The following is a 27,118-nucleotide window of genomic DNA, read 5'->3' as shown; positions in this document are numbered from 1 at the left end:
GTTGGGGAGGGGCAGAGAGAGAGGGGGAGAGAGAGAGAATCCCAAACAGGCTCCACGCTGTAAGGGCAGAGACAGATGCGGGGCTCGAACTCATGAATTGTGAGATCATGACCTGAGCTGAAACCAAGAGCTGGATGCTTAACCGACTGAGCCACCTAAGCACACCTGGGAGAGTTTTTAAAAAAAAATGTTTATTTTTGAGAAAGGGTGCACTTGCAGGGGTGGGGCAGAGAGAGAGGGGGACAGAGGACCCGAAGCAGGCTCCTTGCTGACAACAGAGAGCCCGATGTGGGGCTCAAACTCATGAACTGTGAGACCATGACCTGGCTGAAGTCGGACACTTAACTGACTGAGCTACCCAGCCACCCCACGGTTGGGAGATTTTAAGCAAAGTGTGACAATGTGAAATTTATTGGCCAGACTGTAGGGAAACACGTTCACGCCAATGATGGAAATAAAGACACAGAACCTCTGAGGAAGGCTATTTGGTGACATCTATTACATTTATATAGGCACACCTGTGCCTGCACGGGACTGCCATGCACCTCTGAAGCCATCTGCCTCTAGGCTTGTCTTACATGAGAGGCCTTCGGTATTAAGCTCCTGTTATGTTGGGTTTTCTGGTGTATGAGTCCTAACTGATAATCCCAGCAATGCTACTTCAAGGAACTTATTCTAAAAGTTGTCTGATATGTGTGTTATAGGAGCGGAGTGGAACCACCTCAATGTCCATCAAAAGGAAAGTAGTGGGATGCCTGGGTGGCTCAGTCGGTTAAGCGTCCGACTTCGGCTCAGGTCATGATCTCGGCAGTTCGTGAGTTCAAGCCCCGCATCGGGCTCTGTGCTGACAGCTCAGAGCCTGGAGCCTGCTTCCGATTCTGTGTCTCGTTTTCTCTCTGCCCCTCCCCCACCCACACTCTGTCTCTGTCTCTGTCTCTCTCAAAAATAAATACACATGAAAACATTTAAAAAGTTAATTGAGAAAGTAGTTAAATAAGTGGTGGCACCTTCATACACCCTCCCCCAGAATGCAGCGTGGCTTTACGCGGGATCGAGGATGCTCTTTATGTGCCAGTGTTCGATGACCTCCAAGATGCCTTGTTAAGTGCTCTGTGTCAGAAGTGCGACCATTTGTGTAAAGAGTGTTAAGAAATACAACCCTGTAAAGATACAGGACAATTTGTGGACTGATGTGTAGAAACCGATAACACGGGATGCCCCTGTGGCTGGGGGGCTGGGGTAAAAGACTCACTTGTCACGACACACCCTTTTGGTACCTTTTGGATTTTATACCACGTACCTTTACCTATTCAAAAGTGGTAAGCAGAACAAAGGACGCAGCACCAGGAAGATGGGGATGGGACGGTTCCTTCACACTCGAAACTACCAGGGGTGTCGGCTGCTTCCACGCCCACGGCTTCCCCAGAATACCAGGGGAGTTGGGGAGCACAGTCTTGCTGCCCGAGAGACTGGCTTCTAACTTGCTGTGTGCCTTTAGGCCGGTCACTTCCCCTCTCTGAACTTCAGCCGGACTACCTGACAACTTACGGGCCTCCCAGATCCCGGGCTCCGCACTTGCCGGAGGGCCAATGTGAGGGTCACTGCACTGCCGCTAGATGGCGCGCTGCCACTGCCGCTGAAAGAGACGCTGTGGCTGAGGCCCACCCAGCTTTTAAAACCAATTGAGTCACCTGAGGGACTTTTTACGTCAAAAAGCAACCTCCCCGTCTTGAGCATCGTAGGGTGAGTGATTCAGAGGGGTGCCGAATGACAAAACAGAGCGGCTGAAGGCTGAGGTGGAGGATACAGTCAAGTGGCCTCAACGTGCCTGTATCCTCAGTCAAGGGGGGCAGGGGGGCCTGGCTTGAGAAGGTGGCAGGACCCCAGGCCTGGCTCAAGGTTTCAGGCTCCCTGTCAGTTCAGGGATGCCTTGGCAGGGGGCAGGGAGCCTCGAAGGGCATGCGTTGTGGAATCAGGGGTGGGCGGTCTGCTGACCTTTCCGAGCCTGTGTTTCTCATCTGTAAAATGAGTGTAATAATCACAGCTACCCTACAGGGTTGATCTGACAAAGTGCTACGTGTGGTTCTCTTTCGTAGTCTCTACCCTTGACACATCAGAAGGGTCAGTAGGTATAGCTGTCATGTGGATAAAGAGTGGAAAGGCCGCTTTTACAGAGGACACCTTCTCCTGGGGATTGACATCCTGGGGATTGAGCCCCAGATGGGGCTCCTCAGAGAAAGGAGCTTCCCGGGTTTGAGGCAGCAGTCTTTCCGCACTATTTTGCAGAAGTTGCTAATCGTTGCTGGGCTCGGAAGGCATTCCCTAGCCATCTGATGTCGACGTTTCCCAGATTTTACTTTTTATGGGGACATGAGAGGGAAGTACTGCATATCTTCGCTTAAAAGCAGTTCTGTTTAAATGTTACAAAATGTAAACGCTATGGAATAAGAAGGGAGGATGGCCTTTTTAAGAAGTTTTTGGCCAAAGCCAGCATTTGAAACTGCTGGAAATCAGTAGGGCCGTTAATGTGTACTTTTTAGCGGCTCCGGGGGAAAAATGACCTTTTCTTTGCTGCAGAGATAGGCTTTAGCACGGAGGGGGCAGGCAGAAAACGTGTCAGGGGATGACAGTCTTTTCCTGGCTGAAAAAGTGACCGTGTGGGAGGGGCGTTGGCAGTGCTGGCTCCCTGGCCCAGCGGAGCATCCCCCTGTGCGATGTGCCTGGAGGAAGGGACATCCTTTTTGCCGCACAAAGGGGCTCTTTGCTCAGCCCATGAGGTTGTCCCTCCCAGGAGGGGCTCCTTTTCCGTTCTACCAAAGGCGCATCCCTGCTTGCTTTAGCCTTCAGAGGGTAGAGTGGAAACTGGTTTTCCTTTCCCCAATGGAGAGAGGCCCAAAGAGCAGCAGATCTCAGACTTTTTTTCACTTTGTTTCTTCAAAACAGTGCTTCCAGAACGTTCCTGTTAGAATGTGGATACCCAGGTCGACTACCTGGAGAGTCTCAAGGGGTGGGTCTGGTGAGTTGGTCCTGGCAGGCCTTGGGCTGCCTTAGCCCTGTGTGATGATGGGAATCTTGCGCGAGGGGCCCTGGGGCAGGGGCCAGGGGCCAGGGGCCAGGGGGCGGCACGGAATGATCCCAGAAGCAGGGGCTGGGGAGAGCCAGCTGAGGGGCCACAGGGGCCCAATCTCAGGGATGCTGGCTGAGCAGATGAAGTGGACCATTCCATCCCAAAGCAAAGAGCCACCCAGGAGCCCAGGCTGGGGGGAATGAGGGGCAGGGGAACACTGTATTTTCAGTCTGCGCTCTGCTCCTTCCCACCCTGTGACCGCGGGCAAGTTATTCAACCTCCCTGAGCCTTGGCCTCATCTGTAAAAGGGGGAGAGTGATTGCTGGCATCTGGTAGGTATTCAACAGTGACAGCTGTTCTCTTCCCTGTAATAGGTCCTTTTAACTTGGCCCATGGGTCCCTGGGGGGAGGCTCGTGTCTGCCTGTGCTGTGGGCACAGGGGATGGGGGGGGCAAGCCTGTGCTCCTCATAACTATGCCTATACCCACCCTTCCCCTTGCCAAGGCCCCCCCTGGGCCAGAATGGCCGGCCTTCTCTGACTCTTAGTCTCTCGGTTCAGAGCAGCTGAAGGTGCAGACTCCCATGACCACCTCCTTGGTTAGTGCCTCAGTTTCCTGATGAGTGAAATGAGACAGGTTGAGATGCCTATGGGGTTCCTTCCAACTCTGGCCAAATTTGTACAATGATTAGTTCTGCGCTACGCTAACTGAGGCAGGGAAAGGGGAGATCCACGCGGATACTTCACGACCCTGCTGTAGATGTGACCTGGGGCCCGCACTGACTCCTGACAGCCCTTAGTGCATCCTTGGTACCACGGGGCATTGTCTGGATACAGGGGTTAGATTTTTGGCCCTGGACTGACAGGAAGGAGGGGACAAGGACTCTCCACGATTGTGAAAGCCAGAGAGGTCTTTCGGCTCGAGCCTGGCTCTGCCTCTTCCCTTGTATGACTTTGGACACGTTATTTTGGCTTACTACATCGAGTCTCCCGATTCGCAAATGGAGGGGCAGAGTCAGGTGCTCCCTGTCTGGCCTTTCCGTAATGGCAGACCCGCAAGGTTGGGACGGGTTGGTCCTAAACTGAATTGTCTGTAAGTTTCCCCATGAAGGTCCATCCAGCCCTCATTGTTTCCGGGCTTGGATGTGAAAGCTTCCTCTTCCTAGGTGTTTTAGCTGTGGGATTTTGGGCAAGTCCCCCGGACTAGCTGAAGTGTGGAGACTTCATCTGCAAGGTGGGCATGACTTCAGCCGCTTCATAGGTTCGGGGGGGGGCAGATGAGGGGCTAACTGCAAAGTGGGGGGGGCCGGGGATAATGGATTATAAGGCCCATCTGAACACCTCAGAGCATGATGGAGTGAAAGCGGCTGCTGGTCAGTTGTCGATGCTGGAAGTGGGAATAGTAGGACAGCAGTGTGGTCCAGGCACACAGCTGGCCCCGGCCTCTTGGGAACCCGTTCAATTGCCCACCCCGACCCCTCGCCCGAAGCTGGCCCCGAGGGAGGTGTGTTCAGGGGAACTTGGCTTTCCTGAGTGTCTTCAGCTGTTGGGGGGTGGAGGAGCCAAGTGGACTTCGGGCACCTGCTCCTCGGGTCCTCAGCTCACTCCTGCAGGCCTCTGCCCCTCCTCCCTGCCCTGGAGGCAATGGCTGCCTCCGCCGCCCTGCCAGGGGTCTGATTTGTGGGCTGGAAGCTCCTGTGAAACGTGAGGCCAGGGAGAGCCAGCGAGGTTCCATCACAGGGTTTTAAAAATCTTCTCCCTTCCGGACTCTGCTGCAGGTCCTCCTTGGCCTCCCTGGCAGGGGGAGTAGCTCGTTCTTGGCTCTAGAGGCAGCAGCTGGGCATCCCAGGCCCTGCCAGCTCTTGGATCGCTGCGTGCTCCCCGCCACTCCTCTGTCTAGGCTGTGTGGAGTGGGAGCCCCCCTCCTGGGGAGCTGGTGTTTCCATCAGCCTGCACTTTGCTGCCGGGCTCGTTTTCTGGAAACTCTAAATCATACGCATTGTTGCCCTGTTCTGAAGCTTCCCCTGGCTCCCTGTTGCCTGTGGGCTAAGATACCCACTCCCAGCTGGGTGGAGGCCTCCAAGATCTTTCTTCCATTCTCCTCCCCCTCCTGTCCTTCTTCCTTCCCTCCCTCTCACACTTGCACACCATCGTTTGATGCCTGTGAGGCCCCAGCGACATAACCACGGAGGCGACGGATACAGAGCTGGTCTTCTCAGCTCCACTCCCTTCCCTTCCCAAGGCAGCCTTCCCATTGTTCCAGATCCTTCCGAGAACATTCCTTTGCCTGAGCCCAGCTCAAGTTCCTGTCGCTGAAACCACAGCAGAGTGAAGACAGCAAGTGTACCCATCACCCCAAGCCTTCCCTGGGCTCCCTTTTTAATGCCCCTCCTGGTGCTATCCTCTCTCATAACCATTGATCTGCTCTCTGTCCCTCTGGATTAGTTTACACTTTCCAGACCTTTATATGAATGCAATCGTACGATGTGGGCTCTTTCTGTCTGGTGATTTGTGACCCGTCCGTGCTGCACGTAGCGCTGGCCATCGCTCTGCGTTTCTGAGTAACGAGTTGTGCTCGGCATGGGTATTGCGGTTGGTTTATCCGGTTACCCGCTGGTGGATGTTGAGGTTGTTTCCGGTGTTTGGCTATTACAAATGCAGCCCTGAGGGGTGTGTTGATGTGGAAGGAGCACTAATCAGGGAGGCTGCAGGCCCCAGCTCTATCCCCCCACCTGCTGCCTGCACATCCCCTCTCCTGTCTGAGTTTCAGTAATGGCTTCTGCCACATAAAGAGGACGCATGGTTCCTGAGGCCCCACCAACGCTGATAGTTGGCTATCTTTACGTTTCTGCATTGTTGGAGCACTCCGTGGCCCCCTGCACACTGCTGGGCTCATGGCCAGTGAGGGCCTGGTCAGGACCTGGATGCTGCGGGCACCTCGCCGCCTGAGCCTCACCCTGGAGCCCCGAGGGGGGAACGTCCTGTTGCTCGGCAGCTCCAGGGGCTTAGGCTAAGGACTTTGGAATTTGAGAGGACCCCTGACTCGTGCACGAGTCCCCTGCACTGCTGGCCCCGGCTCTGCTCGGGTACTCCCAGGGACAGGAGTCTCTGCCTCACGTGGCCGCCCCACCCACTGCCCCGCCCTCTGATTCCACCGGCTCCTGGGGACAGGTGGACGGGGTGGGGTGGAGCTGGGTCTGTCCCTGCTCTCTCTCCCCCTGGCTCGCTGGCCTCCCTCCCTGCTCCCAGCAGCCTCAGCAGCGCCCTACTTAGACCCCAGGGAGGGGTCTGCCCATCTGTTCACTGTGACGGGCTGGAGGGGGTGGGGTGGCAGCAGGCTTGTATCGCGTGTGTGGTGCCAAATCTGGAAGATTAATCCCAAATCGCTCAGGACTCGGGAACAATGCAATGGTTTCCCTGCAGCCTGATGTCCCCCCGCAACTTGCTGCTCCCCCCCCCCCCCGGTGGGTCGGGAAGCGCTGTGCTCGGGCTCACCCTGCCTTCCAGAGGCTGCCGAAGCAGGACCTGGGTCCCCAGTCACCTGGGAGGGGAACTTGGGAAGGTGAAAAGACAAAGCGGCACAACTGGCCACGGGCTGTGGTGGCTGGGTGTGGCAGGTGGAGCCACACAATCTTGGGCTCAGACCCTGGTTCTGACACTTACTGGTTGGTCGGGTGACCTTAGGCAAGTGATGTGAGAGCCCTGGCCTCCTCTCCTCACTCTGGCCTCCTCTCCTCACTCCTTCCCCTGGGTTGTGATGAGGCTCTGCTAACACCTAGCCCAGCTCCTGACACACGCTTAATAAATATTCTTTGTCCCACCCACCTCAGCCCCGACTGACCTAAGGGCCTTGGATATCCGGCAGTTTCCTGTGGCAGATCTCAACTCTTGGGGCCACCTGATTGCTCTAGCGACTGCCCTCCCCTCAGGGACAGACCAGGTGCCTGAGAGAGGGGCTGGGTGTGAGCTGGGAAGCGGGCAGGAAGGGCCGCGCTCCGCTCGGGAGCTGGGGGTCAGGTGTGGAGAAGGGGGTGAAAGCTGAGCCAGGCGAGGACGCGCTTGCTATTTTCAGCAAATTCAAATCCCCGGCCCAGGTCAATGACATCCGGGAACTCAGGAACGGAGCTGATGGGACTGGAGCCCAGCCACCTGTGAGCTTTGATTAAGCAGACAATTTTAGAGCATAGATAAAAGGAAGGGGGTAAGTAGATGGAGGCAATAACAGTTCACCAAGAACATGCGGGAATAAATGTCACCTTGAATTAAGGGCCCTCTGTTTTGTCCTGTCCTCGTTGATATTTTCATCAAAGGTTTGAATAATGGCACCGAAGGCTGGATTATCAAATCTGTGGGTGGTATGGAGCTGGGGGAGAGTGGGTATAGATTTAATAGTGGAACCTGGCTTCAACACCTGGAACGCCATCAAAAGCCTGGAACAAACCAGATAAGATCTAGCAGTGCTAAGTGGGTGAGATTGTGCACTGACATTAAAAAGAGCAACCGCCGGGCTTCGCGCAGGAGAGGCCTGGCTCGCCACGTACCTAACGGGCACTGACTTTTTCTCTGATTTGCTACCAGAATGCCCAGTCAAGGACAGAGTGATGTCCTCGGTCCTCCCTGGCTTGGATCAATAAGCAGGAAAGCAGGGAGAGGAGGGAGGATCACTTTAGCTGTGAGTTGTCAGCTTGGGGGAAGAATGCTGTGGTCCCCCTCCCCCAACCTGGCCAAGTGCGGCAGTGGGCTCCAGAGAGTTCCTCATACAAATTACGCTACAGGGGGAGATGGCCTCTTCTTCCCAGGTTGGGCGTCTACAGCCGAAGTGAAATTGCTGCTCTACCCTCTGCCTGTTTGAACAAGGGAGAGAATTCTGGGGAGTGGTGGCAAGGCTCACTGGGGGCCATCTCACTATCTGGCATGGTTAGGATGTGTGAATATCCCTGTGGGTCATATAGACCCTGCGAGGTGATGCGGTCACCTCGGGATTTTTACAGCGTTCCACAAGAGTGCTGGCTGTGGGGCCAGAGGTAGCTGGGAGGGGACCCCCCCTGCCCCCAGCAAGGGCTGGAGCTGTGGGGACATTGGGTTGCCCCTCTGTGGAACAGAACGGTGAAGGGGCTCGTCTATGCCTTCTGAAAATCCCACACAGGGCCCTGGAGGGCCAGCACTTAGAGCCGGGTCACAGGGCAGGCTTCCCTTGTCATTCAGCCCCCTTTGGCAGCCCGACTGTGGAACCGCCAGAAATAGAGGGTGGCAGTGGGGGAGAAGAACGTGCCTCCTCCCCTTTCGAAGTCCTTCTGGAGCCGGAGAATATTAGCATTAAAATGGATTTGAGATTAAAGTTGTTAACTGAGCTACACTGGACTGGACTTCCTTATACCCAAGAGTGACCACAAAGCTTTGGGATTGGCCCTGGCTGTTATTTAAGAGACAGGAACAGGGGAACTCAACCTAGTGTTGCTAAGGGCCATGAAGGGAGGGAAGACAAAGCTATTTCTTCCCTGTGGCCTGCCTGGTTCACACTGTGCAATAATCCTGTTGCAGGAGCCTGGGGGCCACGGGGCTTTCAGCTGTGCCAAGAAGGCGAAAATCCTATCCCCGCAGCACCAGCACCCCTTCCCGCCTTCGGTGACACGAGTTACTGCTGTCGGCGGTTCCAGGGATCGCTCAACGTCACAGTGACAAGTAAGCTCTCCGTCTCCTCCTTCTGCCATCCTCACTGTGTCCACGACGTCTCCTCTCCTGGTCACAAGATGCCTGCCACTGTTCCGGGCATCGCACGTAGACCTGGCGAGGTCCGGACCAAGTAGTGGCGTTTCCTCCACCGCGATTTCTTTTAGGAGGAGAAATGCCTTTCTACCCCCACAGACTTCCCCCAAAGAGACCCTTAACCAGACTTGAGCACACTCATAACTGATCCGATCTTTGGAAAGAATGCTGGAGGTCACCGTGATTGATTTAGTCTCTAGAACTGAGGTTGGGAAAGGGTGAGCATCTGAAGAGTGTCAGTCCTCTGCCATCGAGGCAGAAGGGCGCAGGGATGATTTTCGATTAGGTGACTGGTAGTACCTGCCACAGTGGCCCACACGACAAACTCCGGGGAAGGTTGGGTGGGCTGCAAGCTCTGTGTGAGCCTACGAGTCAGATGGACTCCTAGGCTGCTTTAATAAGAGAGTAGCATCCAGAGCAAGAGAGAGAGCGGTCATTGTGTCTCTGTGCTGGCTGGGCCACACGCGGTGTGTCAAGTCCCAGGGGAAGAAGTAAGCGGAAGCTCTTACAGAGAAGGGAGTGGGATGGGTGGGTGTCTAGCACACTGTCATGGGACGTAGGGCTGAAAGAATAGGGCATTGAACCGGGAGAACACTGGGAGACACCTTTCCATATGGGGAGCCATCCTGAATCCTAGAGAGATGCCCACAACAGAGGGAATCACCTCATGTGGTTCTGGAGGGCACAGCCAGACCCAGAAGCAGTTCTTATCTCAATAGAAGGAAGACATTTATGGTCACTAGAGCTGCTGCTCAGTGAACGAAGGGGCTGCCTCAGAGGGTGAGGGTCCTGTAAATGGAGGCTGTATGACCTGCTGGGAAGCCACTGAGGCAGTTCTTGCTTTGGTAGGGAAGTTGGATTAGAGGCCCTCCAGGCATGGAGGTGCAGTGGAAAGGGCCTGAGCTTAGGAGTCAGAGGGTCCTGGATAGGCTTTGCCGCCTACTAGCTGTGTGACTTTGGGTAAATCACTTAACCTCTCTGAGTCTCACCTTTCTCATCTACCAAACTGAGGGTAACAGTACCTGCCTCACAGGGTGGTTGTAAGTTCTGTAAAGTCTGTGGCACATAGTAGATACTCAAGGATGAACAGACCCTTAATTCTTTGGAGAGAAGCTGGCAAGGACACCCGCTGTACCATACCAAAAGTGTCCTTAGAGCTTTTTCTGCCCTGGATGAGGCAGATGGAGAGGGTTTTTTTTTTTTTTTTTTTTTAATGTTTATTTATTTTTGAGAGAGACAGAGACAGAATGTGAGTGGGTTAGGGGCAGAGAGAGAGGGAGACACAGAATCCGAAGCAGGCTCCAGGCTCTGAGCCGTCAGCACAGAGCCTGACGTGGGGCTCGAACTCACGAGCTGTGAGATCATGACCTGAGCCAAAGTCGGACACTGAACCGACTGAGCCACCCAGGTGCCCCCGGAGAGTTTTTACTATGGAGGTGAGGACAGAGCACAGCAAAGCCCAGGTCAGGCTCCCGGCCCCAGCAGCCCCTGTGGTCTCCCCAGTTGGACCCGTGCACGCTGGAAGGCTAGGGCCTCTCCAACCCCGAGGATAATTCCAAAGCAGGCTCAGGGATGTGGACTTTCTTCCTGCCACTCTGATCCGGTCGTCAGACCAGAATATTCTGTAACTGGGGATGACCTGGTTACATGCTCCCTCTTTAGGGAACCAGAACTGTGGAAGAGCGTTGTTTTGGGGAGTTGGTCTGGGTCAAAGGCATGACCTTTTCCCCAGAAACCTTTGGCCCTTTCATCTGAAGGGCAGGGGTTGTTGGCTGGATATTCTGCTTCCCTCGGTCCAAAGTCTAGGGCTGTGGGCAGTGTTTGCCCAGGAAGTGGGTAAAGTGTTCATGACCCCTTGTCTCCTTGTGCTAATGGGTTCCACGAACCATGTCCACCTGGGGGCTCCCCGACCCATGGAACAGCAACTGCGTGGGATGCTCTGGGGCTGAGCAGTAGCCCCTGCCCAGCACACCTGCTGCCAAGGAGATGCCCCAGTGGTCAGCTTGGCTCTCAGATACAGAGGTCAATGTGAAACAGTCCCAGCTTTCAGGACCTTGGGTCTTTCTGAGCTTTCGTTCTGGCATCTGTAAAACGAGGATGTTAATCCTCACCTAAATCGCAGAGTCTTCCAATGATAGATGAAGAACGGAGTGAGAGAGCCTTGTAAATGGAAAATGCCAGAATGTGAATTCTTGGGAGTTCACGGCCAGAGGAGATCACTGAGGTCAGTTCCATCACAGCCCCTGGCCCAAGGGCTTGGCACCACACACACAGTCCTCCCCTGCAGCTGGGAGACGAAGGGGCAGGGGGGTGTCCTGGTGTCTGTCCAGATGTACATGCGGGAAATTTCCAGCATCAGAATGACTCAACCTCAGAGATTAGCGGCTTTCATCTGGGCCCTTACTCTGGGTGCGCGAGGAGGGGAAAGGAAAGTGAGCCCATTTGGATACTAATCCTGGCGACGTCATTATCTTGCTTCACGACCTTGAGCGTCTCACTTCCTCTCTGTGAGCCAAAATCTCATCCTCTGAAAAAGAGGAGCTGGGCCAGGGATCTAGGGGAGTATGTGGGGGTGTGGGTGTGTTTCTTTGCAATCTTCCTAGGCAGTGCCTAAGGCTGTTGTTCCAGCATCACTGCTTCCCGGGCAAGAGGAGGGGACTGTGTCCACTGTCCACTATTTGTTTGGGGGTCTCTCGGGAAATGGAGTCTTTCAGCCTTCAAACCTGAACCCAGCTCTGAGAGTCAGAGAGCACCCCCCCCGCCCCCCCCCCCCCCCCCGCCACTTTATGCTTCTCAGTGGAGACAGTGAGGTGTGCCCTGGGTGGGGAGGCGGGCATGGCCAACATGGGTAGTTGCTCTTTCCTCTGGCAGCACGTCTGTCCTACAGAAGTCCTCCCCCAGCCCTGGCTTCCTGAGAGAAGTTGTGGAGATGCCGGTGGGCTTGGTGGACAGGGCCATGCTGAGCCTGTAGAAAAGACTAGGCTTTAGTGGGAGGTGGGAGGACCTCAGGTAGGACCCTCAGCTCCACCGGAATCTGCCATTTTTGGAGGGTGACGTTTTTAGGTTCGTAGTATCCCCTCTCACCAAGGTTCTGAATTAGAAACGTGTCCCGAACAGCTCTGTGACTTCCGCCAAACCTTCACCGAAGCCGTGGACCACCCTGGGGAAAGGGTGCCGTGAGAGGGCGAGAGCACACGCTTGTGGACCGTGGGGCCTGGGCCCGGATCCCTGCTCTGCCACTCGTCCACTGCTCGATCTTGGCAAGTGAGCTGCTCCCAAGCCGACACAAGAGCGGACACAAGATTGGGAATAACCTATGTATTTTGCAAAGGTCACGGCCTCCCGTTATAGAAGGGCTTATAAGCCAAAGTCCTCTTGCAATTTATTGAGGAGGAAGGACCAGCCTCTCTTTTTAGGAGGCAGAGATGTCGCTAGGCCCGCATATCCCAAAACATGCTCCGTGGAACACAGGGGGTGCGGAGATGTCGTGCAGAGGGTCTGGTGCCACCAACGAGTTTGGGCCGTGCTGGATTAAGCACAGGTAAACGGCTGTGTTTGCCGCAGGGCTTTTCCTAACCTTTACTAAGCCAAGGGGGCTCAGAAAGCTCCATGAGCGAGTGATGTGTGAGCATTTCCTCAGATCCATTCTCCCACGGAACCCTTTTCCCACAAGGCACACCGTGGGACACGTTTGGGGAAGAGTTGTCATTGCCTGCCTCTTTCTGGGCTCCCAGGAAGATTCTGTCTCTATCTGAAGCTTACACTGAGTAACCACATCAGTGGAGCTCTTGGTATATTTATACCCCACATCCACTCTGCGGTGCTGGTTTTCTATTTTTGTTTTGCTGTACATATATTTTTTAGTGCAGGATGCCTCAGATGCGGTGGGAAGTGAGGAGGGTGGGGACGGCGTCCTGTGGAGATAGAGAGCCCACACTAGTTCCCCAGACAATTCTGGGCCCTTAGGAGCTGGGGGCCGGGGCTGGGGTGTAGTTCATCACTACCATCATTCTGATCACCCCTCGAAAGACGGGGGTGCCTGCAGCCCCTTGGGGACTCCTTTGCGTTCTGATGATTTTGCCCCGGGCGAGGAAGAAAGGAGAGAAGGTGTCAGCACGTTTATGTCCTGCAATAACTGCTTCAGAAAGTAAGAGCAACCTTGTAGTGGTCACTGCTGACCTCAGAAATGACATCGTTTCTGTTGCTGCATTGAGCTTTGCTAAGAAAGACAGAGACAGGTGGGCCATGGGCAGGAAGCCCTGGGTTTTGATGAGGTGGTCTTAGGTATGGGTGAGCCCACAGGAACTAAAGTCCAGTTCTGCCCTGGCCACCCTCAGAGCCGTGGGCCGGTGAGGGGCGTGTCCCAGGAGCCTGCCTGCAGCTGTGAGGAACAGCCAGGGGCACTGTCACGTGAAGACTGGCTGTGTCCTGCCTCCTGGGAGAGGGTGCAGGGATCACCACTTCTCAGAGCTCTGAGCCCCCAATAAATGGGTCTCTCCCTGTATATTTCAAGTGACCCAAGTGGGTAGAGATGGGGGGACTTGGAGAAGATGCCCCTAGCAACCCCCTCCCCCTTTATTTCCCTGGAGCATTTCAACCTGCAGGGAGAAAACCATTAGTGGACAGAGAAATCAATCTAGTGGGTTGTGACCAGCATTTTATAACATGAGCTAGGAGAGGAAGTATTAGAATGCCTTGGCTACGGTCGGGGTTAAGTATTATCTCATGAAAGAGACATAGGTAGGCAGGGAGGAATGCAGATAGAAATGGGGTTGTGGTGGGCAAGGTTACTGTAGGTTGTACTCGGTGACGTCTGGAAGCCTCTGGCACCAGCTGGGAGCGTGCATCTGGGGCCCAGTCCCAGGATGAGTTGCCCCTCCACACCCAGAGAGAAATAATACCCTGAAGATGGGGGCTTGTGATGTGTCCCCTTCTGGTAAAGACACTTTTGTGTCCATCAGACCACTGAGGCCAGGATCCCCACTGGGGAAGGGAATCCCCACTCTGGCAGACAGGGAGGTGTCACCATCAGCTGGGGTGTGTCCGGCTGGACTCTGCAGGCTGTGTGAGGAGGGGCAACGGGACTCGGTGTTCCCGGTTCCGGTTCTGATCTTGGGTCTGCCACTCGCTGTTGTGTGACTCGGGGCAAGCGGCCTGCCCTCTCTGGGCTTCGGTGTACTCACGTACGAGGGGAGCACTGGACCAGGTGATTTCTCTTCTAAAGTCTTATCTTGCTCTTATAGTCATTCCAGGATGACACCGAGACAACCTGGAGACCTTGGAGGAAATTATAAAAGGGACACCAGTGTTGCCCCCAGGCTTCTTCCTAAGACCCCCGACACAAAGGGTTCAGTCAGCTTGAGGTGCATCAGCTAGGTGTGTCTGTAGACCTCGGCGGGGAAACGGCTGTTCCCTGGCACGCCAAGGGTATACGATACAGAGGCGGCTGAGCCTGAGCCTGGTCTCCATGGACAGCATTTATTAGGCGCCATTCTCATTGTGAAGACAGATAGGCAGGAGGGGCTGAAGGGAGGCCGTGGCAGCTGCAGCCTTTGGGGTCCAGGGGCTGCCCGGGGTGGGGGTGTGGGCGCAGGGGCACCCACATGTATTGCATATTCTGTGGCAGTGTGCCCAGGCATAAGGCATCGGGGAAGCAGAAAGGCTGCCTGCAGTGGGGGGGGGGGGGGGGGGGGAGGGGGGAAGCCACTCTGGCCTTCTAGTTCCCTGGGAAAGGCCCGCTGGAGGCCGAGCAGCCTGCCATGCTCTGCTCGAGACCATTTGGCCTCCTTCCTCGCCATCTCCCTGCAACTTTGGTTGTGGCTCCCTCGGGACTGACGGGACAGGACCCCTCGAGGGCAGGGTCACACGTGGGACAGAGGCAGCCAGCACTGTCCCCCAGCCCCACACATAAACACAGAGGTCACCCCTGGGTCCTGGGCCCTCTTCTTGGCACCTGGGCGGCGAGCTCCTCCACGCTGAGACAGGACTCACACACAGGCCAGACTTCTTCTCTCTTAGGGGTTCCCAGAGGCTGGGGCGCGGCTGAGGCTGACCACCCTGTGGGACCCCCACTCCAGCATCCCTGAATACCAGGGCTGGCCTTGCTCAGCAGTGTTAGGGAGCCGCCATGGCAACGACATAGGAGGGCAGTTCTGAGTGGGGAGATGCCCCTCACCCACCTCTGATGCTGTCCTGAGACACGGTACCAGCTCCAGCTGTGGAGTCTAGGGCATCACCTCGGTCTGCTTGCTCTGCACCTGGGTTTCTGGGTTGCAGGTGGGGTAGGTAGTGGGCACACCAGGTCCAAACTCCCTACCTGAGAGGGGCGCTCCTTGCTGCAGCCTTAATTTATCTCTAGCTACTTGGGACACAGGCACCAACACTGGCTGTGAGCCAGGGATAAGGTCCCAATTGGATATGCCCGACAGTTCTCTAGTTCATTCTGCCCGATTCCCAAACCCCTAGAGCCCTTGGCTCCTGCCCTTTTTTCCACGAGCCTCAGCCCTGCTTCCCTGTTTGTCCCCGGCCCTGCCTCCCTGTTTGTAAGCGGGCAGTCCGGACACTGAGGGGGTCCTACTCGGCCTCAGGGGTCCATTCAGAGCCCCTGCCTCCTGGCCAAGTGGAGTCGAGGCTGAGTCCCAGTGCTGGCTCACGCAGTGCCTGGGTGCACCGGGCAGGAGCTCTGCTTTCAACAGTGGGCAGGGTGGTCAGGACGAAAGGGCACCAAAACTCAGAAGCAGCAGCCTGGGTTCTTGTTCTCCTGTGCCTTTTGCTGTCTGTGCCACCTTGGGCAAGTCACTTCACCTGTCTGGGCCTCAGTGTCCCCTGTAAAGTGAGGATGAGAACTCCTGCCTTGCTGACCTAACCGGGTACTGTGAGAATCAGATGAATGGGTAGTCAGGGCAGGGTTTCAGAGACTGAAACTCATTCCACAGATGTAAGAGTTGGTCATTGTCAGCAGCGGCTGGGCACGGCAGGTACGAAGTTTTCTGTTTGATTCTAAGGGCAGTGTCGGAGGCTGGAGGCCAGTTAACTCTCACCTCCCCGTGGGCTGCCCTGCAGACCAGAGGGCCACAATCTCCCCCTCCCTCTTCTGTCCCTCCTGCAGCCTGCCTGTCCTTGCTTCAGTCTGCCTGCCTTCTGGGGACTAGCTTTAGGGACTGCTGGGTTTCCACTTTCTTCATAACTGCAAAGCCATGCAAAACAACACAAAAGGTAGTGGGAGGCTGGGAGACACAGCTGGGGATGAGGAAGGGGAGTGGGGCTGAGTGGGGGTGACCTGAACAAAGACACCCTGGCTTTTGGAGCCTGGGGAAGGTGGGAGACCTGGCAGGACAGAGGTATAAATAGAGATGCAAACTTACACAGAACACGAAGTTTCCTCCGGATATGGAGGAGGGGGGGTGGGGGGTGGTCTGGGTACCAGCAGGGCCTCTGAGAACGGAGGGAGCTCCTTAGATTTCCAGAGGGATGGGAGGCTCCCAGCTTCTGCCTTCCCTCCCCCACCCCCCCACCCCCCACATTTCACATTTCTCGGAATTTGCAGGGCGCGGATGTCCTGAAACATCCTCAGAGCCCGGGCTCCTGCCGGCTGGTGCGAGCAGGCACAGTCGGGAGATGGGGGGTGGGGGGGGGGCGCGGCTGGAGGAGGGTGGTGAGGGGTGTGGGGAGGGTCCCATGGGGCCTCCTCACCCACCCCGGCTGCTCCTCCCGGCAGGAGCCCCTCCCTCCCCCGGCCCCGCAACCCCAGGCGCTCCAGGCCCCTAAGGGCGTTCACACGGAGCTCCTGCGCTTCATGAGGCCGCGGAAGGTGGACAGGCTGTGCAGGCCCGTGGACACCGAGCTGATGGCGGAGCGCTGCGCCCCGCTGCACAGGCAGCGGTGCGAGGGCGTGTCGCTGTAGCGGCCGCCCCCTCCCGGCGACGAGTGGCTCTGCTCGACGCACGTGTCGGACGTGGAGAGGTCCCGCGGGATGATCATGGGGATGGAGTACTGCAGCTTCTCGCGGCTCTTGTACCAGAGGCACGAGCACATGGACTGGAAGTGCAGCACCTCGGCGTAGACGTTGCGGAAGCCGCCGCCGCCCGCCGCCGCCGTGGACGAGGCGGTGTCCGTGGTGTGCGCGCTGCCGCCCGCGCCCCCGCCGCCCCCGCCGCCGCCGCCGCCGCCCCCGCCCGCCTGCCCGTTGCGCGTGAGCAGCGCGCGGTGCTCGGCGTCGCGCTTCTCGTCCTCGGCGTTCATGGTCATGAAGCGCAGCACCACGAGGTTGAGGAAGGCGCCGATGACCGTGAGGCCCGTGAGGATGTACACGAAGCTGAAGGCCACGTACTGCGGCTGCGTCTGCAGCGCCTGGTCCTTCTGCAGCGCCACGTAGTCGCCGAAGCCGATGGTGGTGAGCGTGATGAAGCAGTAGTAGTAAGCCTGGAAGAAGGTCCAGTGCTCGTAGTAGGAGAAGGCGGCGGCGCCGATGCACAGCGTGCTGATGCACGAGAAGAAACCGATGAGCACCATGTTGGCCATGGACACGTCGGCGCGCCGCATGCCCAGCCCCCTCTTGGCGCGGTGCAGCAGGTACTTCACGAAGGTGTTGATGCGCTCGCCCAGGCTCTGGAACATGACGAGCGTGAGCGGGATGCCCAGCAGCGCGTAGAACATGCAGAACACCTTGCCGCCATCCGTGCTGGGTGCCGCGTGGCCATAGCCTGGGGGAAAGCCGGGGAAGAGGAGAGAAAGCACGCGCTGTGGGGCTGGACTTCCAGAAACCCTGACCCCTTTCCCCGAGATCTCTGCCCTCCACCTCCCCAACCTTGCCGATTCGGGCCTCTCCTTCCAACCGGAGAGAAGACAGCGCACGATTATGGGCACATCCTTGACCCCCGCACGCCATGCTAGTTCCTTGCTGATGCCCCTGGTTGACACCATAGGGTAGGGAGGAAGGAGGAAACAGGGAGGATTAAGCGCCTTTTCTGAGGTCACACCATTTGGAAGTAGAGCAACCTTGCGTTTGAACCAGAGTCTGTTTGACTTCAAAGACCTAACCGTTTTCTAAACCTAAAGAAGGAGCTGATTCATAGTGCTGTGGGAACTTCGTCCAGAGGCAGCAGGGATAGTGTGAAGGGTACTGGTAGGTCATTTGGGAGACCCGGTTTCTAGTTCAGTGTCTGTCGGCTTTGGACCTGTTCCTTGTCCTCTCTGGGCCTCAGTTTCCTTGCCTGTAAGGGGTGGAGCTTGGCTAGCCTGTGATTCAGTGTGGAGGGAGGGACGCTGAGGCATGGTGGCTCCTTGATAACTTCCTTGCTGCCAGCCGAAGCTTATGAGGGGTAGTTGGCAACTGGGGCCATCCAATGTCCCTGAGGCAGCTGGCCTACCAGTGTCAGGGAGAAAGGGGACGGTGCCTGTCTGCTAGCTGGCTGCATGGTGCTCCAGGGTCTCCATTAGCCCCCAGTCTGGTGCCCCCGGGGTCATCCTCTGTGCCCAAAGTAGGGTCCGTCCTCATGGGGGGGGGGTGGCATTGCCCTTGTTGAAGCAGGGCCCCTGCCTGTCCTTCCGTTGTTACTATCACCAGCCAGACAACCCCAACCCCCATCTCCTCCACACAATGCCCGGCCCTCACAGAGCCAGGCGCCGGGAGCCGGGCAGAGGCAAAGCTTCCCTCTGAGCCAACCATCAAGTGGCCTTAAGTCAGGAGTTGTGCCTAGAGACCTGGAGGGGAAAGGACCCTGGATGGGAACTCAGAAGCCCTAGGCACAAGTTCTGGCCCTGTCACTTGTGGCTATGTGACCTTAGGCAAATTACACCCCCTCTCTGAGCTTGTTTTCGTCATTTGTAAAATGAGGTCTGCCGGTCCTGGCCCTGCTTGTTTTCACTGGGCTGTTACGATATTTATTACTTTTATTAATAGGATTATTATAATAAAATATTGCTGGCTGGTAGGATTTCCAGTTGTTCCTCCTTTCTAAGCCTTATCAAAACGTAACCCGATGCTGCTTCCTAACCGACTGAGCCATCCAGGTGCCCCAACCCAGTGCTGCTTCTTCTGTGCAGCTGTCCTGAGTTCCTCACTGGAAGTGACCTTCTGTGTTTTGAGTGACACTGAGAATGTTCAGCTTTGAACTCCAGGGCCCATATTACCACCACCCCTGCCCTATCCCCCAGCACCCCATACGTACAGCTAAACACTGGCTTGGGGTGGCAGGGTGGGCCCTGGCTGGACCTTGTCATGTTTCTCTCAAGCTTCCCCCTCCACATTGCCTGCCATGCCCAGGAAGTATGCTCAGAATATGTGCATGGCCAGGAAGGATACCATGTGCTTTGTATCTGATATGAATTCAAATCTTCATACTCTTCCAAGGACTGCCCTTTTTTTTTTTTTTTTTTTTTTAAACCTCTGTGGGCTTTGGTTTCCACATGTGTAAAATGGGGCTGATAAGTAGAACCTGCCTCCCAGGGCTTTTCGGGAGAAATAAATGAGATAATGTGTATAATACACTTAACCTAGAGTCTGGTACGTATCAAATGTTCAATAATGGCTCGCTATGATTACTAATGAGCGAGGTGCCAGATTTCCCTCACATTTCCAGGCCGGGGGGCAGCTCAGTTCCTGTAAAGCTGGCATCTCTATTAGCCCAAGGCCATTTGAATCTTAAAGCTCAGGGAGATCTGGTGACAGCCGCTTGGAGTGTGTGAGGCTGTGGGCTGCCCTTAGAATGGGCTCCCCTTCCCCTCCCCAACACCCCCCCCCCCCCAAACCAGGACACCTAGCTGGTTGACTGTGTCACTCTGTGCCAGGGGCCTGGATAGCTGAGCTGTTGAGCTGCTGTGCCCGGCCTGTCTGCGTCCCAGCAGGGTGAGAACAGATTGTGCCCGCCAGCTCGGCCACGGCAGCCAGACCACAACTCACCTCGACAGCTGGGCAGGCCCTGAGCCAGAACTGCTTCTTATCCTGTCCTTCCCTGTCCCCCAGGCCAGCGCCGCACTGGGCGTGGGGGAGGGCATGGCACCGCGGGTGGGGCTGGACAGGGGTTAGGTAGCGTGGGCCCGGCCCCAGCCTGACGGCACGCTGGCTGTGTGACCTTGGGCACAGGCATTCCCCTCTCTGGACCTCTTTTGCCCTGTCTGCACTCTAGGGGGTTGAGCTACAGCTATTAATATCCAGCCTGGTTGCCCGACGCAACATGTAAGCTAGACACGTAAGTACTTCAGAACCTGTGGGGTTCGTGAAGAAGCAGGGGGGATGGGACCTCACAGGGAAAAGGCCGCCCGAGAGCGTGGTCCGGGGTGGGGGACAACCTGTGCGGGCTCAGCGAGAAGGACCCCCTCTCACTGCCACTGCCACCTCTCCCTGTGCTCGCTCAGAGGCTCTGACTTCAGGAAAACCCAGTGTCCACCATAGCTGCGCACAAAGTCCCCTAGCTGCAGAGAGGCCCTCCCTGGTCTCAGTACAGCCCACGTGCCAGCAGACATGTGGCCGGCCACCTTCTTCCCCTGGGCCTGTCCGCACAGGGCATCTGCCCTGCCCCTGCCGACTCAGATCTATCTTGAGTGTGCTCGTGCTTCCCTAGCTCCCGGCCGGAAGTGACAACTCCATTCCCTGCCTTCCCCCTGTTGGTGCTACGCGGTGGCACAGCCAGGTTTACCCGAAGGCTCTTCTCCAGCCAGAGCCTCATGCCCCACTCGACCCACTGTCCTGTCCAGGGTGTCCCCAGCCTAAATGTACCTCACCCTTGGGGTCAGATAACCCCCCAGGGCTCGTCGTCCCTCCCTGCCACAGGCTGAGGCTTGAGGTCTTATCCTCCAGACACATTTTGAACCTTAATCCTGAAAAACTTCCACAAGGCCATTCTTCTGACGATCTCTGTTTTATAGCTGAAAAGGGCTGGAGAGGCCTTGTGAGTTGGCCAAAGCCTCTAGGACTTTCTGACTCATCGCTCATTCCGATGCCTCAGAGCCGATTCATCACCCAGGAAGGGTGACCGGGATGGGAAACTGAGGCCCCGAGAGGGGAGCGTTCCACTAGGGGTTGCATCCTCGGGCACTGCTCCGAGATGGACGTGGCCCAGTGGCAACAGGAGTGTGACGCCGGGGGAGCCAGATGCTTCTCCAAGTACCTGGCCCAGGGTCAGCACGGCCCCATCCCTTCATCTGTTTCCCTGTCATTGGGTGAAAGGGCAAGGGAGCTGTGAGGACCTGCTGACGTGGGTGCCCAGCTGGAAGCGGTGCCAGCTGGGGTGGAGCCACTCCCGGGGGGCCCTGGAACTTCTGGGAAGTAATTGGGAGTTTGGCAAGGCCTGTCTGCCTGCCAGCAGGCCCGCTGCCTGCCTGGTCCTTGCCCACATCAGGCGTGGGTTTTGAGAGAGGGGGCAAAAGATAACCCCAGTCTCCTCCCTGCTGTCCAGCTCTGTGAATCACTGGGCGAGGGGCTCCGTCTGTCCTTGTGTGTCACTGACACACACAGAAGCTGCTGATCCCCTGAGGACCCTCCCTCGCAGGACCTGGTGGACTGACCAGCCAGAACTCATCCCCCGATCATGAGACTCTAGCGGCTGCCTGTCAGAGCACTGACCGGGGCTGTCACTGCCCTCTCCTCTCCCAGCCACCTCTTCCTGAATCCACTAGACTTCTAGGTTCTCAGAGCCAGAAAATCCCTCAGTGATCATATGACCCAGTCCTTATGATGTAGAGATGAGGAAATAGAGGCCCAGAGAAGGAGAGTGATCTGTTCCAGGGCACACAGCCAGCGAATGGCAGAGCCAGGACTATAACCCAGGATACTCGGTTCCCAACGCAGTGCTCTGTCCTCTGCCCTCTGGCTCAGTGTGACCAAGGTTGACTTGTTCATTCAACAAGGGCCCAGCAGCCCCTGCTTAGGAGCAACTAGGCTAAGAGATGGCCCTGAAACCTGGCTGGAGGCATAGAATCTACCTGAGGAAGCCAGGTGGCTGGACATAAAATTAACTATGTGGTTAGACATAAATACTAATTTTGGCTATCTGGGGCAGCAGGAAAAATGAGAGGTGGGACAGGAAGCCCTAGGCCTCAGTTTCTTTGTTTTCCTCCTGGTATCACCAAGGACCTCAGAAACTGGCCGAAGCTGTCTCCCAGGGAAATGCAGGGGGTTAGGGCCTCTCCCTATAGCCTATTTCCTTCCAGTTAAAGCACAGATAGCCAGTCTGAATCCTTCGTGGTGGCCTTGGCCAGACCGGGCTCAGCTGCTGTTCCCCACTGATACCGTGTGCCCATCAGTCTGAGTGCTTGACCTCCTGCCCCTGGCCTAGCTGGCTACAAAGCCAGAACTCTGGCCACAGCCTTGGATGGAGGAAAAAAGCATGGGGCTAAGGAGGTGGGAGATCCAGGGGTCTGACCTGGCCCTGGCCAGAACTAGTTTTGTGTCTCGAGTTAGTCCTTTCCCCTCCCTGGTCCTCGACTTTCCTCCTTTGTGACATGCAGGATAGGGCAAGATAAAAGGTGTCTGTCAACTCCCCCCCCCCCCCTTTATTATTTTTTGTATTAACCCACCCATTGGTAGATTCTAAATTTTGAAAGCCTTTATTTATGAAGCGCCACATGTCAATCAGTGTGGTGTAGCTCCTACAGAGAGCGGGCACTGAATAGATCATTGTGAAAGGAATAATTAATTCTTTCCCCACCAAAATTAATTAAGAACCCACCTGCCAATCAGAACTTCTGAATTAGCAGGGGCTAACTGATTCTAGAGACTGAATTAACTTATTGTTATGCTTTTGAAATACTAAAAACAGATATTTCTACTCTCTGCAGGGGATCTCGGCAGCTTACTGGCATAGATGACGGCAGAGTGCCTGGAGCCAGACATATTTCAGCTTGGGCCAAGTAACGGAAGCTTCTAAGTGCCTCAGTCTCCGCATCTGTAAGATGGGAATAATGATTATACTTACCTCATAGAGTTGCTGTGGGGGATTTTGAGGCCTTGGCAGGCTTTGGATGCTTAGGACATTGGGATCGATGAATATTAATTATGAGTGTGAATATTTTGGGGAACATCAAGATTAGATGGTCTTTAAAGTTCCTTTTAGCACCAGCAGCCCATGATTAGTGTTTCCCAAAGTTAATTTCCTGGAACAGCAGTTCCATGGACTGTTCATAACTGTTGGATGAGGAGAGGGTTGCTTGGTTCAATTGGACTGGAGGAATGCTGAATTTCACAGGGTTTGTTGTCACTGGATTTAAGTGTAGGCTTTATCAGAGCTGTACATGTGCAAGGTCGGTCAAAGTTGGGGGAATGGGCTAAGTTTTTCCACTTATTTGGCCTTCGAGGGCTTTCCTCACCGTGCGTGTTGCTGGAAGTTTGGAAAATGCTCCGCTATAGCGTCTAGAACTTTAAGGTCTTCCTTCTAGGTCTCTGACTTTGAGATTCTCGGATGTCCAGTCCCTTCTGTAGATGAGAAACACACAGCCCTTGGCAATGCCTGGCTGCATCCCGTTTCCTGGTTCCCCATAGCCCTAGTTATCTAATGTAAATAAGGGCACCAGTGAGGCTAATGTTTGCCCTGAGGGAAGATGGATCTGACCTGTGGCCTCAGGCGCCCAAAGACGGTGAACTCTGGGCTAAGCTGGGCTGGTGCAGAGCTGGACATGGGGAGGGGGCCTGACCTTGGAGCTGCTGCCTGGGCCTGGTGGGGCAGCCAGAGGGAAGTGGGGGCTCGAGGGAGACACCGGCAGCCAGCGGACGAGCTGCAGGACACGGGTGCCCCCCGAGGGAGGCCGGACTCTCCTGCGGGGTCCGCAGGGGGGCAGTCAGGCCTGAACCCGTGGGTCCCCTCAGAAAGGCCCACCGAACACCCTGCCTCCCCAGGGGCCTGAGGCGCAGACAGGGAGCCGCCCCCTTGGTCTGGAGATGCTATGGAGCCAGGAAGTGGGATAGGAGGCTCCGCAGGAGTCTAATTGGTGTGTTAAAGGAGATGAGGCGGAAGGAAGCTGGCAGGAGTGCCCAGGCTCTGGGGAGGAGGGAGGAGGCTGCCTGGTGGAGACAGGGAAGAGAATGCCGGCCTTCTCCTCTAGCCTTAGGGTCCAGCTCAGACAGCGCCTTTTCCAGAACTTTCCTGGATCCCTCACTGGAGCTGGAGGTTCCGCTCCCCTTGCCTGGCTGCAGTGCTCACCTTTCTGCCCTCAGCTCTGCAGGGCTCTGAGCTCCCAGGGGGCCAGCAAGTCCCCTCAGTGTCTGGTGCAAGGCCTGGTAGGAGCCACTGCTCAGAAAATGCTGTTCAGGGGCATCTGGGTGACTCGGTCAGTTAAGCGTCCGACTTCTGATTTCGGCTCAGGTCATGATCTCAGGGTTTCATGGGTTTGGGCCCCGTATTCGGTTCTGAGCGGGCAGCGCAGAGCCTGCTTGGGATTCTCTCTCTCCCTCTCTCTGCTCCTTCCCCACTCATGCCGTCTCTCTCAAGATAAATAAATAAAACTTAAAAAAAAAAAAAAAAAAAAAAGAAAATGCTGTTCAACCCAAGAAGCTGCTAAGTCTGGGGTACAGATGAGAGGAACCTCCCCTCAGGGGAGAGGGGAGGTGGCCTTGGCAGGAAGGCCTTTAGTGACTCACACCTCCTGTCCTTCCAGTGGCCCCGGGCCCCTGCAAAATGAGGTCAGCTTCAGGGGCCCAGGAGGAATCCCCCCTACCCTGGGCCTGGCCAGGCCCTGACTGAGGCCTGGGAAACCACCGGGGCCTCATGGACCTGGGTTGGGGGGAGGGACCAGTGTGCAGAGCTGGGTCTGGAGTTTGTCCCCTCCAGGCTAGAGCTCTCAGGAAGGACAGCTCTGAAGCACAGCACCCTCCCTCCCTCCATCCTGCCCCTTTCCAAGGCCTCTTTCCCATCTCCCCAGCCCCTCTTTCGGCTCTTCTCCGCATTCTGCACTGGCAGGTGCCCTTTTTACTCCTGCTTTCCCACCAGACTTTCCACCTGTAGGACCACTGCTCTCTCCTCTCTCTCTTTTAGCTGTACCCCATCCACAGGTGCCCCATTGCTGTGATTCAGGGTCCTCTGGTATAGGACAGCCCCCGCCACTCCCAGCCCCCACCCTCCCCAGGCCCACGTGGGACTAGGGGGAGCTGGGGGGGGGAGGGTGCTGGTGTCATGGAAAATCCCTGCGGCAGCCAAGGTCAGTGTTTGCAGACACAGCCTGGCCTGGAGCCAGGCCTGCCTACCCGGCCAGCTCCCTCCGGCCTATCCCAGAGGCTGGCTTTGCACAGGGGCCCTCAGAGGCACCCCAGGGCTGCTCTGGGTACCTGGGGCTGCAGCGGCAATCAGTCCGGGAGGGTGAGAGACTATGTAGTTCAACACACTCATTTTATAGATGAGTAGACTGAGGCCCAGAGAGGGACGGAGACTGGCCCTAAGACATAGTGAGTCCCTCACAGAGCGAGGACAGGAATCTAGGGCCCCCTGTCCCTGTCAGTCCTCGCTGCAGAGGGGAACATCCCAAACTCTGTTCTGGTAGGCCAAGGAATAGGGAAGGTTGTTCTAAAACTCCATTAAATCAGGATCTAGCTTGAGGTGGGGCTAGACTTGAGGTTGGTGATGGGGCCAGAGTAAGTAGACTCTGATGATGAAACCGTGGTCCTTGACCTCAAAACACATTCTATCTGAAGTGAATCAGATGAAACATCTCAGTGGAAGCACTTCAATGTACCTTACAAAGAAGAGGCTATTATTACACACATTATTAAAATGTGTGGCAACGGTGGGAATTATCTTAGGAAGAACTTAAGACAGGGGCCGAGGGAAGGCTAGAGGTGGAGAACTTTAGTTAGCGTATCAGGAGGGGCTTCATGGAGGAGGTGGTCTTTGCCCTGAGCTTCTCTGAAGGATGGATGGGAAATGCAGGGTTCTGACTGAGGGGAGCTGCTGAAGCAAAGACACAATGCAAAGAGACACAGGGCACATAGGAGGCAGAGATAATATACCTGTCCGAGGCTAGTGGGTATTCTCACAAAGGGAGAGGGGAGGGGGACCAACAGACTTTCAGGAAGGCAGCTTCATGATACATATCAAGAACCTTTAGAAATGTGTCTGCCCAGTGACCCTGGAGTGCCACTTCTAAGAATCTCTGCTGGGAAAATAACCAGAGATCGGAACAAAGATTTATGAACAAGGATGTTTATAGCAGCATTTTCATTGTGAAAAATTGTAAACAGTCCAAATGTTCACCAATAGGGTTTGGTTAAACACATTAAGGTGTGTTTATGTGGTGGGATATTGTGCAGCGATTAAATATACTCCTCAGCAGTCTCTTAATTACATAGAAAACCACCATAGAATGTTAAATAAAAATGGCAGGATACAACACTTTATGTATAATGGGATCCCACGCTAAATATAGAAATATAAAAAAATGTATCTACACACACCTGGAAAGAAATACACGAAAAAGCTCGGAGAGCTTATCTTTGAATCATGGGGCTCATGATTAATTTTAATTTGCTTTTATGTCTTGCATATTTTCTAAAAACTATTACTTTTATAAGTAGTTAGCAGTGAATATTGTAAATCTAACAGCAACAAAAACTCTGGATTTCTTGGAGCAGAAAGTTCACCTGAGCCGCATAGGTTGGTGAGGAGAGCAAGATAGGTGAAGGGTAGGGGCAGGAGTTCAAATCTCAACTTGGAGGCAATGAGGACCTGTTGATAGCTCCCGAGTAGGGGAGGGACATACCAAAGAGGTGTCTGTTTCCGGGCGGGGGCAGGGGATGGTTGGCAGTAGGAGATGGGGGGGGCGTGGCAGGAGGTTTAATTAGGAGGCCTCTGCACGGTTCCGTTGTCAAGTGCTCAGGCCTAAACTGAGTTCAGTAGAACCCTAAACGAGAGTTCTACCCTTGTAGAGACATAGTGTGCGAGATGCTCTTGCATTTCTGGGTTTAAACTGTAAGCTCCATGTGGGCAGGGATTTTTGTCTCTTTTGTTACTACTCTTTTCCCCACGTTCAGAAGAATGCTTGGCACATAGCTGGCACTTAATTAGTCTCTGTTGAATGAGTAAATTAAGGAAGGCTCAACACTGAGCCTGAGAGGCGAACAGGGTAGAGACAGGGAGGATGAACAGAGCGTGAGGTCCGCAGCGGGCTCTGTCACACATTAGGGCAGCGACTCCGGTTGTCCTTGGAAGCGCACTGACCTGGGGCTTATGGGGTCTGTTATAGGCCAGTCACTGTACCAGGTGGCTGTGGCCCAGGCCCGTGGCCTATCTGCATCCTTATGACCGATTGGACAGGACATGTGTGAACTCAGAACTTCTAACAGATTGGATTTGGGGGGGTTTTAA

The 27,118-nt window shown here is 55.5% G+C and overlaps 2 protein-coding genes across 2 annotated transcripts in view; one reads left to right on the top strand and one right to left on the bottom strand.

Moving 5' to 3' along the window:
- The first annotated feature begins 8,606 nt into the window (after window positions 1–8,606).
- CIB4 (calcium and integrin binding family member 4) overlaps window positions 8,607–27,118 on the top strand; it is a 143,088-nt gene continuing 124,576 nt past the window's right edge. Inside the window, exons 1-2 of the mRNA XM_081795190.1 lie at window positions 8,607–8,747; window positions 22,608–22,716. The gene's annotated coding sequence lies outside the window, so the exon portion shown is untranslated. The remainder of the gene's footprint in view (window positions 8,748–22,607; window positions 22,717–27,118) is intronic.
- The window catches only part of KCNK3 (potassium two pore domain channel subfamily K member 3), a 35,486-nt gene continuing 24,851 nt past the window's right edge, over window positions 16,484–27,118 (bottom strand). The window contains exon 2 of the mRNA XM_060650554.3: window positions 16,484–17,533. Coding sequence (XP_060506537.2) covers window positions 16,605–17,533 — 929 coding nt within the window. The 3' untranslated portion in view covers window positions 16,484–16,604. The remainder of the gene's footprint in view (window positions 17,534–27,118) is intronic.

This window comes from Panthera onca, chromosome A3 (assembly GCF_046562875.1).
Source record: "Panthera onca isolate mPanOnc1 chromosome A3, mPanOnc1 haplotype 2, whole genome shotgun sequence".
Lineage (NCBI taxonomy): Eukaryota > Metazoa > Chordata > Mammalia > Carnivora > Felidae > Panthera > Panthera onca.
This window is presented reverse-complemented; position numbering and strand designations above follow the sequence as displayed.